The sequence below is a fragment of the Schistocerca nitens genome, chromosome 1, assembly GCF_023898315.1.
Source record: "Schistocerca nitens isolate TAMUIC-IGC-003100 chromosome 1, iqSchNite1.1, whole genome shotgun sequence".
NCBI classification, from domain to species: domain Eukaryota; kingdom Metazoa; phylum Arthropoda; class Insecta; order Orthoptera; family Acrididae; genus Schistocerca; species Schistocerca nitens.
Genome location: NC_064614.1, coordinates 737,107,936 through 737,120,544, shown reverse-complemented (window position 1 = coordinate 737,120,544; position 12,609 = coordinate 737,107,936). Strand labels below are relative to the sequence as shown.

At 43.4% G+C, this 12,609-nt stretch overlaps 1 protein-coding gene across 1 annotated transcript in view; it reads left to right on the top strand.

Moving 5' to 3' along the window:
• The first annotated feature begins 7,797 nt into the window (after window positions 1-7,797).
• LOC126260207 (Kazal peptide Pr13a-like) overlaps window positions 7,798-12,609 on the top strand; it is an 87,713-nt gene continuing 82,901 nt past the window's right edge. Inside the window, exon 1 of the mRNA XM_049957499.1 lies at window positions 7,798-7,883. Coding sequence (XP_049813456.1) covers window positions 7,841-7,883 — 43 coding nt within the window. The 5' untranslated portion in view covers window positions 7,798-7,840. The remainder of the gene's footprint in view (window positions 7,884-12,609) is intronic.

Here is a 12,609-nt window from a genome sequence, read left to right as displayed (position 1 = left end):
AGTGACGATAGGAATAAAGTGGATGTAATATATAAGCACATTGCATGGGGTGCAAAGTCACAGATATCAAGCAAATGTGATTGCAATGGGTGAACACCCTCGCTATTAATGACATGTTCTAAATACTCAAGTTCGGTCTGAAGAAACGCACATTTGTGTCCATTATATTTGAGACCCGTTGCAGACAGCACTTGAAACAGAACGCGAAGATTGCTAAAGTGTTCTTCAGGGAGTGCGACCTGAGACGACAACGTCACCTAAATAATTTGAGCAAAAGAGAACTTTTTCATGGCTCTGAGCACTATGGGACTTAACATCTATGGTCATCAGTCCCCCAGAACTTAGAACTACTTAAACCTAACTAACCTAAGGACATCACACAACACCCAGTCATCACGAGGCAGAGAAAATCTCTGACCCCGCCGGGAATCGAACCCCGAAACCCGGGCGCGGGAAGCGAGAACGCTACCGCACGACCACGAGCTGCGGACAGAACTTTTTCAGTCAGCTGCTCCAGAAAGTGCTGTAACATGGCGAGCGTTGAACCACTGCCAAACAGTAATCCCAAAAATTCGAAAAGACCCAGATGAGCGTTAATGACAAAGACTTGTTGCGACTGGTCATCCACAGGGATTTGCGAGTAAGCGTCGCGCAAATCAGTTTTGGAAAAGTAAGCTCTCGGTGTAAACGGTGGACAGCCGGAGTCTGCCGAACGGCTTCTTTAGAGTAACAAGAGAGGACGCCCACTGACTGGCAGTAATGGTTGCCAGGATACCATTGGCTTGCAAAGCAGTAAGTTCCTAGCCATCTGTTCTCGAAGAGCCTGAGGGACAGGACGCGCTCTAACAAAACATGTCTCATTGATTGTGACATGTTTAACAAATAAGTCTGTGGCCCCTTCATTATGATGGATACAAATGCAGACCATGCACAGCACTCTACTGATACAGGTGCAGAGGATGGCCGTAACAGTGGCTGAGAATTCCAAGTTCAGCTCCAGTAATACATCTCCCTCTACAGTATTGAGGTGTAATCTATCATACTCTGAGACGAAGCCTCTTTCTCCTCCTCGTTTTGCCAACGTCAGAATTTCAGTAGCCAATCGCAGTATACATTCCGAGTCCAGATCAAGGAAAAGTTTGCAACAATCCCAACAATTTCCCTTCTTCTGTCGAAACTTTCGCGGTCGATCAATAATGCTCAGTTTTCTCCTAGAACAGTCCAGTAGACATAAATTCTCTTCCGCTATACAGGGTGGTAAAAAACAGTCTCAAAAGTTTGTCCACAGTTCGTTGACTAGTGGCTAGCGTTCCTGCCTCTGGATCTCGGGGTCCCGGATTCGATTCCCGGCCGAGTTGGGGATTTTCTCTGCCCAGGGACTGGGAATTTGTATTGTACTCGTCATTTCATCATAATCATCATTCGTGATAGTGGCTAGATTGGACTGTGAAAAAAATTTTACTGTGTAAAAATTGGGACTTTGCACGGGTGCTGATGACTGCACTGTTAAGCACCCAAAAAACAAACATCACCATCGTCTGAGTAGCTTGTAAGGGTGTTTCAGGGGTGGTCGTGCTGAGAAATAATTTTTAAGAAGAAACTTAGATATGACAAAACTTAGATACCGTACGTTTTCCGTTTCTGAGTTATTTGGCATTGAAGTTATCTAATCAGGCCCTTGCGCACGCCAAGCACTTACATGCGCAAAAATACTGTAGTGAACAGAAACCTGCGAGTCTGAATTACCACTTGTTGAAATGCTCATTACCAGCTATAATGTGACATTTTCGGAAGTGATAAATTTAAGCTAGGTGATCCAAAGTAATGTTTGTTCGTTTTGAGGAAGCTAAATGAAGAACAGGTTTGGCGACACTGCTTCTGCAGGCTGTTGCAATTTGCACACTTTAATTTCTCCCTGAACTTCAATTCATATTATTCAAAATTTTTCATTGATTGCCGTGACTACATGTTCAAGGTACATATTGAATATCATCGGGGATAGGCTACAACCATGTATCACTCTTTCTTTCAACCACTGCCTCCCTTCACGCCCCTCGACCCTAATAACTGCCGTCTGGTTACTATACGAGTTGTAAGTAACCTTTCGCTCCCTCTATTTTACAAATGCTACCTTCAGAATATCAAAAGAGAGTTTTCTAGTCAACATTGTCAAAAGCTTTCTCTGAGTCTACAAATACTATAAACGTAGATTTACCTTTCCTTAACCTATCTTCGAAGATAAGTTGTAGGGTTAGTATTGCCGTGCGTGTGCCTACACTTCCCTGGAAACCAAACTAATCTTCCCCAAGATCGGCTTCTACCAGTTTTTCCATCCTTCTGTAAAGAATTCGTGTTAGTATTTTTCAACCATGACTTATTGAACTGATAGTTCGCTAATTTTCACACCTGTCAGCAACAGCTTTATTCGGAATTGGAATTGCTACATCATTCTTCAGGTCGGAAGGTATTTCGCCTGTCTTCTACATCTTGCACAGCAGGTGGGAGAGTTCTTCAGGACTGGCTCTCCCAAGACTATCAGTAGTTCGGATGGAATATGGTCTATTCCCATGAACCATGGACCTTGCCGTTGGTGGGGAGGCTTGCGTGCCTCAGCGATACAGATGGCCGTATCGTAGGTGCAACCACAACGGGGGGGTATCTGTTGAGAGGCCAGACAAACGTGTTGTTCCTGAAGAGGGGCAGCAGCCTTTTCAGTAGTTGCAGGGGCAACAGTCTGGATGATTGACTGATCTGGCTCTGTAACAATAACCAAAACGGCCTTGCTGTGCTGGTACTGCGAACGGCTGAAAGCAAGGGGAAACTACAGCCGTAATTTTTCCCGAGGGCATGCAGCTTTACTGTATGGTTAAGTGATGATGGCGTCCTCTTGGGTAAAATATTTCGGAGGTAAAATAGTCCCCTATTCGGATCTCCGGGCGGGGACTACTCAAGAGGACGTTGTTATCAGGAGAAAGACAACTGGCGTTCTACGGGTCGGAGCGTGGAATGTCAGATCCGTTAATCGGGCAGGTAGGTTAGAAAATTTAAAAAGGGAAATGGATAGGTTAAAGTTAGATATAGCGGGAATTAGTGAAGTTCGGTAGCAGGAGCAACAAGACTTTTGGTCAGGTGAATACAGGGTTATAAATACAAAATCAAATAGGGGTAATGCAGGAGTAGGTTTAATAATGAATAAAAAAATAGGAGTGCGGGTAAGCTACTACAAACAGCATAGTGAACGCATTATTGTGGCCAAGATAGACACGAAGCCCACGCCTACTACAGTAGTACAAGTTTATATGCCAACTAGCTCTGCAGATGACGAAGAAATTGATGAAATGTATGATGAGATAAAAGAAATTATTCAGGTAGTGCAGTGGGACGAAAATTTAATAGTCATGGGTGACTGGAATTCGAGAGTAGGAAAAGGGAGAGAAGGAAACATAGTAGGTCAATATGGATTGGGGGAAAGAAATGAAAGAGGAAGAAGTCTGGTAGAATTTTCAACACAATATAACTTAATCACAGCATAACTTGGTTCAAGAATCATAAAAGGAGGTTGTATACATGGAAGAATCCTGGAGATACTAAAAGATATCAGATAGATTATATAATCGTAAGACAGAGATTTAGGAACAAGGTTTTAAATTGTAAGACATTTCCAGGGGCAGATGTGGATTCTGACCACAATCTATTGGTTATGAACTGTAGATTAAAACTGAAGAAACTGCAAAAAGGTGGGAATTTAAGGAGATGGGATCTGGACAAACTGACTAAACCAGAGGTTGTACAGACTTTCAGGGAGAGCATAAGGGAACAAATGCCAGGAATGGGGGAAAGAAATACAGTAGAAGCAGAGTGGGTAGCTTTGAGGGATGAAGTAGTGAAGGCAGCAGAGGATCAAGTAGGTAAAAAGACGAGGGCTAGTAGAAATCCATGGGTAACAGAAGAAATATTGAACTTATTTGATGAAAGGAGAAAATATAAAAATGCAGTAAATGGAGCAGGCAAAAACGAATACAAACGTCTAAGAAATGAGATCGACAGGAAGTGCAAAATGGCTAAGCAGGGATGGCTAGAGAACAAATGTAAGGATGTAGAGGCTTATCTCACTAGGGGTAAGATAGATACTGCCTACAGGAAAATTAAAGAGATCTTTGGAGAAAAGAGAACCACTTGTATGAATATCAAGAGCTCAGATGGAAACTCAGTTCTAAGAACAGAAGGGAAAGCGGAAAGGTGGAAGGAGTATATACAGGATCTATACAAGGGCGATGTACTTGAGGACAATAATATGGAAATGGAAGAGAATGTAGATGAAGATGAAATGGGAGATACGATACTGCGTGAAGAGTTTGACAGAGCACTGAAACACCTAAGTCGAAACAAGGCCCCGGGAGTAGACAACATTCCATTAGAGCTACTGACGGCCTTGGGAAAGCCAGTCCTGACAAAACTCTACCATCTGGTGAGCAAGATGTATGAGACAGGCGAAATACCCTCAGACTTCAAGAAGAATATAATAATTCCAATCCTAAAGAAGCAGGTGTTGACAGATGTGAAAATTACCGAACTATCAGTTTAATAAGTCACAGCTGCAAAATACTAACACGAATTCTTTACAGACGAATGGAAAAACTGGTAGAAGTCGACCTCGGGGAAGACCAGTTTGGATTCCGTAGAAATATTGGAACATGTGAGGCAATACTGACCTTACGACTTATCTTAGAAGAAAGATTAAGGAAAGGCAAACCTACGTTTCTAGCATTTGTAGACTTAGAGAAAGCTTTTGACAATGTTGACTGGAATACTCTCTTTCAAATTCTAAAGGTGGTTAAGGGTAAAATACAGGGAGCGAAAGGCTATTTACAATTTGTACAGAAACCAGATGGCAGTTGTAAGAGTCGAGGGGCATGAAAGGGAAGCAGTGGTTGGGTAGGGAGTGAGACAGGGTTGTAGCCTCTCCCCAATGTTATTCAATCTGTATATTGAGCAAGCAGTAAAGGAAACAAAAGAAAAATTCGGAGTAGGTATTAAAATCCATGGAGAAGAAATAAAAACTTTGTGGTTCGCTGATGACATTGTAATTCTGTCAGAGACAGCAAAGGACTTGGAAGAGCAGTTGAACGGAATGGAGAGTGTCTTGAAAGGAGGATATAAGATGAACATCAACAAAAGCAAAACGAGGATAATGGAATGTAGTCGAATTAAGTCGGGTGATGATGCGGGAATTAGATTAGGAAATGAGACACTTAAAGTAGTAAAGGAGTTTTGCTATTTGGGGAGCAAAATAACTGATGATGGTCGAAGTAGAGAAGATATAAAATGTAGACTGGCAATGGCAAGGAAAGCGTTTCTGAAGAAGAAAAATTTGTTAACATCGAGTATAGATTTAAGTGTCAGGAAGTCGTTTCTGAAAGTATTCGTATGGAGTGTAGCCATGTATGGAAGTGAAACATGGACGATAAATATTTTGGACAGGAAGAGAATAGAAGCTTTCGAAATGTGGTGCTACAGAAGAATGCTGAAGATTAGATGGGTAGATCACATAACTAATGAGGAGGTATTGAATAGAATTGGGGAGAAGAGGAGTTTGTGGCACAATCTGACGAGAAGAAGGGACCGATTGGTAAGACATGTTCTGAGGCATCAAGGGATCACCAATTTAGCATTGGAGGGTAGCGTGGAGGGTAAAAATCGTAGAGGGAGACCAAGAGATGAATACACTAAGCAGATTCAGAAGGATGTAGGTTGCAGTAGGTACTGGGAGATGAAGAAACTTTCACAGGATAGGGTAGCATGGAGAGCTGCATCAAACCAGTCTCAGGACTGAAGACCACAACAACAACAACATGGTCTACTCCCGGGGCCTTTTTCAGTTTTTTCTCAAATTCTTCTCGCAGTATCATATCTCCCATCTTATCTTCGTCTACGTCTACTTCCGATTTTATGATGCTGTCTTCAAGTTCATCTACCTTGTATAGGCTTTCTACACTGAAGCGCCAAAGAAACTGGTATAGGCATGTGTATTTAAATACAGAGCTATGTAAACAGGCAGAATACGGAGCTGCGGTCGGCAACGCCTATATAAGACAAGAAGTGTCTGGAGCAGTAGTTAGATCGGTTACTGCTGCTACAATAGCAGGTTATCAAGATTTAAGTGTGTTTGAACGTGGCGTTATAGTCGGAGCACGAGCGATGGGACACAGCATCTCCGAGGCGGCGATGAAGTGGGGATTTTCCGGTACGATGATTTCACGAGCGTACCGTTAATATCAGGAATCCGGTACAACATCAAATCTCCGACATCGCTGCGGCCGGAAAAAAGATCCCGCAAGAACGGGACCGACGACGACTAGAGAATAGTTCAATATGACGGCCGCGCGGGATTAGCCCAGCGGTCAGGAGCGCTGCAGTCATGGACTGTGCGGCTGGTCACGGCGGAGGTTCGAGTCCTCCCTCATGCATGGGTGTGTGTGTTTGTCCTTAGAATAATTTAGGTTAAGTAGTGTGTAAGCTTAGGGACTGATGACCTTCGCAGTTAAGTTCCATAAGATTTCACACACATTTGAACATTTTTTTTAACGTGACGGAAGTGCAGCACTTCCGCAAATTGCTGCAGGTTTGAATGCTAGGCCATCAAGAAGTTTTATCGTGCGAACCATTCAACGAAACGACATCGAGATGGGCTTTCGGAGCCGAAGGCCCTCTCGTGTACTGTCGATGACTGCACGACACAAAGCTTTACATCTCACATCGACATTGGGCTGCCGGCCGGTGTGGCAGAGCGGTTCCAAGCGCTTCAGTCTGGAACCACGTGACCGCTACGGTCGCAGGTTCGAATCTTGCCTCGGGCATGGATGTGTGTGACGATGTCCGTAGGGTAGTTAGGTTTAAGTAGTTCTAAGTTCTAGGGGACTGATGACCTCATAGTGCTCAGAGCCATTTGAACCATTTGAACGTAAATCACGCAAACGTTGTCAATAGCTTCTTTTTTTAAATCTACAAGAGCTATAAATTTGGATTAGTCTTTATTCACCCTATGGACGAATTTTCCTTGAGGTCCTTAACTGATTTTCCCTTTTGTACATCCCTAATCCCTCTTGAAGCATCTTTCATTATTCAGTCTGTTATCACCGAACTCTACAGCCACTTCCTGTTTCTATTGTCAGTTATCCTCAGTAACTATTACAGCGCCATCTATCGCAAAGCGAAAAAAGTGGTCCAACTGAAACATCCATATTTCTTTACGTACTACACGAATATGTAATAAAAATGGGGTTCCTACTTAAAAAAACGCAGTTGATATCCGTTTGGCCTATGGCAGCGGCATCTAGCGGGCCACGCCTAGCGCCATCTGGTTTCCCCCTTCAAGCTAGACGAGTTTCGTTCTTTGTAGTGTTTTCGTTTGATGCTTATTTCGTGAGATATTTGGCGCGGTCACGATCAATGGACCACCCTGTATACGGGAGAAACAGGTAGTCAGTAAGGGAGCTGGTAGGATTAAGAAAATATTGCTATAACACGGGAGATCCCTGACAATACGGGAGGGCTGTACGCAGTACACACTTGCAGCCTATTCTAGCCTGACGAAGCAGCGCGCCTGTTGCCTTCTCCGGCCCAGCTGAGGCCGGTGCGGCTGCAACCCGCAGGGCCGGCCGGCTGTTCGCGGCCGCTTAAGCTGGCTGCGCTCCTTCCGCGCGGCGCGAAGTTTGGGTGGCGGGGAGCAAGGTCAAGGAAGCTCCGACGCGTGACGTCACGGGCCGGCCGCTTATGTTGGGCGCGCCGAGCGGGCCGCGCCAGTCCGCGGTTTGCAGCCGGAAGGTGCCAGCGAGCAGACATGGCCGCAGCCAAGGTGGCGCTCTGCGTGCTCGCGCTCCTAGGTGAGTGGGCGCGCCGCCGCCAAGTACAAACCGCCATCGAGGCTCCTGGGCGCACTGTCGCTCCTCTCATAGTCATCAGTCCGAGGCTCTCCATGCCAGCTCATCTTGTACGTGTGCGTTTCTGCTGTGACCTAAATCCAATTGGATAGGCTCCGTGTTCAGGCCTTGGTCTCCAAATTTTTAACCCCTCCCCCATACACACATTTTCCTCCATTACCAAATTGACTATCCCCTGATGCAGCAAGATGAGCCTTACCGAATTCTGCCTTAAAACTCTTTTCGCCCCTGTTCAATTCGTGTCATCCTACATACTTACTCAGGCTACCTACCTAATCTTCAGATTTATTTTGCGGAATTCCATTCCATAAGGTTGTATTCTACTTTTCCTATTTGTATTGTTTATCGTCCAGGTTTCACTGAAACATATGGCTACACTCCAAAGAAATACCTTCAGAAGACATACAAACGCTTAAATTTATTTACAAATAAAGACATTCTGATAATATTGGAGACCTCACTGATTTTTAAAATGATTGTTTATGCTACATTCACACAGAATTCGAAAAGAAATTCCCATGTTGTCCTACTTGTTTTTCGGCCTATTTTTCCGCAGTTGCAATTATACAACTAATATAGGTTATATATCTTTTGCTACTTTAATAAAGGCCTTAAGGCCAAAAGCGTTCCGCTTTATTTAAACCATCTTCAGTGGTCGCTGTAACAATATGCTTTTTCTTACAATTCTGTTTGCTAGGGTCATGGATGGGTCTTAAGCTTTAACTCACTTATTATTACCATTACTTGGTTTTTTTTTGTTTTGTTTTTTATTACCATTTTTTTACGTTCTTCTTCACGTGTTGGTTAGATTTTAGTTCATCAGTACTTTCACTAACACGAAATTACCAGTTTCGGCCATCACTGGCCAGCTTCAAATCACAAGACGGTTGCAGTAGTTCGTTCCAACTGCTGAGGAAAATACATTGCTGAAAATAAACTATTAAAAAACCAGCACTTAAATTTGTATTAAATGTTACCATTTTTGTCTCTTTTGGGATGATTTTATGGTTATTGCAAGTTTGCATTTTAATTCAGCTTTTAACTTCTACCATCGTTATTTACTGTGTTGCCCAAATAGCAAAGCTAGTCTGCTACTTTCAACATCTCAGTTCCTGATCAAGTTCCCTCTGTATCACCTTACCTTATCCGACTGTACTCTAGCACCCTTACTTTAATTTTGTTGATGTTTTTATGTAACTTCTGCTTGAGACTCTTATCTATTCCTCCCAATTGATCTTACATGTCATTTTAGATAACTGACAGAATTCCAGTGTTACTGACAAATCTCTCCCTTAATACCTTTCCTTAATTTCCTTTTCTGTTTGCTGAGTGTACAGATTGAATAGCATGTTTGAAAATCTGCAAACATGTTTCACTCCTCAATTACTATATCCCTCTCTTGCCCTTCGACTCTCATAATTGTGGTCTGATTTCTAGACAAGTTCTATATAATCTTTCGTTATTAGTATTTTACTCCTGATAACTTCCGACTTCCAAAAACTTAATTCACGCACATGTTGTCAGTAACTTCTTTTTTTTAAATCTACAAGTGATATAAATTTGTATTAGTCACTGTTCACCCTATGGACGAATTTTCCTTGAGGTCCTTAACTGATTTTCCCTTTTGTATATCCCTAATCCCTCTTGAAGTATCTTTCATTATTCAGTCTGTTCTCACCGAACTCTACAGCCACTTCCTGTTTCTACTGTCAGTTATCCTCCGTAACTGTCTTTTGACATTTATCCTTTTTAATATCTCCACATTCCTTATTGTGACTTTCCGTTTCATACTTTCTATTTTCCTCGTTACTCCCATCTCAAAGCTGCTCGTCGCTTCTTCATCGATTTTCAGCAATGTATAACAGTATATGCTACATGAAACATTTCACTGTTTCCTTAGTTTGTCTTGGCATAAAGGTCAAACACGTGATGAGTGCTGTCTGGTCTCATCTGCCACAACAGTAGTGTTGGTGTCATACTACTAATGAAAATTACAACACGCACACTCTTTAAGATCAAACAAAATGTGTGTGTGCGTGTGTCTAATTTATAATATACAATCTGATTGTACTATCTTGTTTTGTCAAAATACCGCTGTCCGCCACACACCATTAGGTGGCTTGCGGAGTATGATATACTCGTAGATGAAAGGAATGTAACATTAAAGCAAATTGTCTTGTAGTTAAATAATATTTTCACTCTCACAGAGAAAGTAGTTTGTTTTACCAACGTGCTGCACCTTTCACACGTATTCTTTGCTTAAGAGAAAGTAGATGATGTTCTCGAATATAGGAAACGAGTGATATCTCTGCTTCGTGGATGGTATTTGCATTGTAAACAAAAGCATCACATCTAAAGCACATGTCTGGAGCTGCAACTGACACGAGGAATTTTATGAAGTGTTTGTGTGCCACGGTAGTTTGCTTATAATAAATGTGCTGCTTGCACTGAAAGAGTTGTCCATTGCTCTGAAAACGCATAAGGACGAAAATAATGCTAAACGCCGTCTACCGGAACACATGTTAGTGTACATAGGTGTTACACTTCATATCTGATAAAATTCAGGCATGTTAGCTTGTTTTAGTTTTCCGCAGAACACCTAAAGTGGCACTAAGCACTCAAATATTGTTGTCTAGTGCAGCAGCGGGCGACATGATGTTGACGGAAGCATTACTATAATCAAAACTGTTAGCAACGTACTTAACTTCAAGCTTGCATCTCCATTCGTGTCCACACATTACGCCTACTCGCCACATCCGCTGCGCTTGTGAAGGAGAAAGGAAGGCTGAGGTTTGGCGTCCCGTCGACGGAACGTTCATCTGAGATGGAGGGCAAGGTCTGACTGGGAGACCTCTTCAAGTGAACCATCCCAGCATTTAACTTAAGATATTAATGAAAATTGAGAAAAACCTTAACCTAGATTGGTTGCTGGAATTTGAACCTCTCACCTCCTGTATGTGAGTCTGCTGTCTTAACCACTTCTCAATTTGTCTAGTTACGCTGATTGCATTTCAATATGCATTTACTCATCATCGCCCGCAGATGTTTTCAGCTTGCTCGACTTCGTTTATATCTGTTCGATACTCACTCCATGGCAAGTGAACACAGGGCGAACAAAATAAAACTATCCTGGAAAATAACTCGTGCACCTTAACATCAGCAACCCAACTTCACCCACACTTGGGCCAGATGGTGGTTGGTGGGTCACGTCGTCCATAAACAGCCCTTTTCAGTTTATCCTAGGCATGTTCGATAGGGTTCATGTCTGGAGAACATGCTGGCCATTCTAGTCGAGCGATGTCGTTATCCTTAAGGAAGTCATTCAGAAGATGTGCACGACGGAAGCGCGAATTGTTCTCCATGAAGACGAATGCCTCGCCGATATGTTGCCGATATGGTTGCACTATCGGTAGAAGGATGGCATTCATGTATCGTACAGCCGTTATGGTGCCTTCCATGATCATCAGCGGCGTACGTCTGCCCACGTAATGCCACCTCAAAACATCAGGGAACCTCCACCTTGCTGCACTCGGTAGACTATGTCTAAGGCGTTCGTCCTGACCGGGTTGCTTCCAAACACGTCTCCTACGATTGTCTGGTTGAAGGCAAATGCGACAATCATCGGTGAAGAAAACGTGATGCCAATCCTGAGCGGCCCATTCGGCACGTTGTTGGGCCCATCTGTACCGCGCTATATATTGTCATGGTTGCAAAGATGGACCTCGCCATGGACGTCGGGAGTGAAGTTGCGCATCATGAAGCGTATTGCGCATAGTTTGAGTCGTAACACGACGTCCTGTGACTGCACGAAAAGCATTATTCAACATGGTGGCGTTGCTGTCAGGGTTCTTCCGAGGCATAATCCGTAGGTAGCGGTCATCCACTGCAGTAGTAGCCCTTGGGCGGCCTGAGCGAGGCATGTCATCGACAGTTCCTGTCTCTCTGTATCTCCTCCATGTCCGAACAACATCGATTTCGTTCACTCCGAGACATCTGGACACTTCCCTTGTTGAGAGCCCTTCCTGACACAAAGTAACTATGCGGACGCGTTCAAACCGCGGTAATGACCGTTTTGGCATGGTTCAACTGCAGACAACGCGAGCCATGTACCTAAAAAATGGTTCAAATGACTCTGAGCACTATGGGTCTTAACAGCTCAGGCCATCTATCCCCTAGAACTTAGAACTACTTAAACCTAACTGACCTAAGGACATCACACACATCCATGCGCGAGGCAGGATTCGAACCTGCGACCATAGCGATCGCGCGGTTCTAGACTGAAGTGCCTAGAACCGCTCGGCCACACTGGCTGGCCCATGTACCTCCTTCCTGATGGAATGACTGGAACTGATCGGCTGTCGGACCCCCTCCGTCTTATAGGTGTTGCTCATGCGTGGTTGTTTATATCTTTGGGCTGGTGTAGTGACATCTCTGAACAGTCAAAGGGACTGTGTCTGTGATACAATATCCACAGTCAACGTCTATCTTCAGGAGCTCTGGGAACCAGGGTGATGTAAAACTTGTTTTCATGTGTGTAGTTAACTGTTTATCTCGACTTGTTAGCACACAACTATTTTCGACGTTGAACCGCGTACTTACGCTGAAAAGTGTAATAAAAATAGATTAACTTAATGGCAGTGAAATAACAGATTACTTTAGACATGTTGTT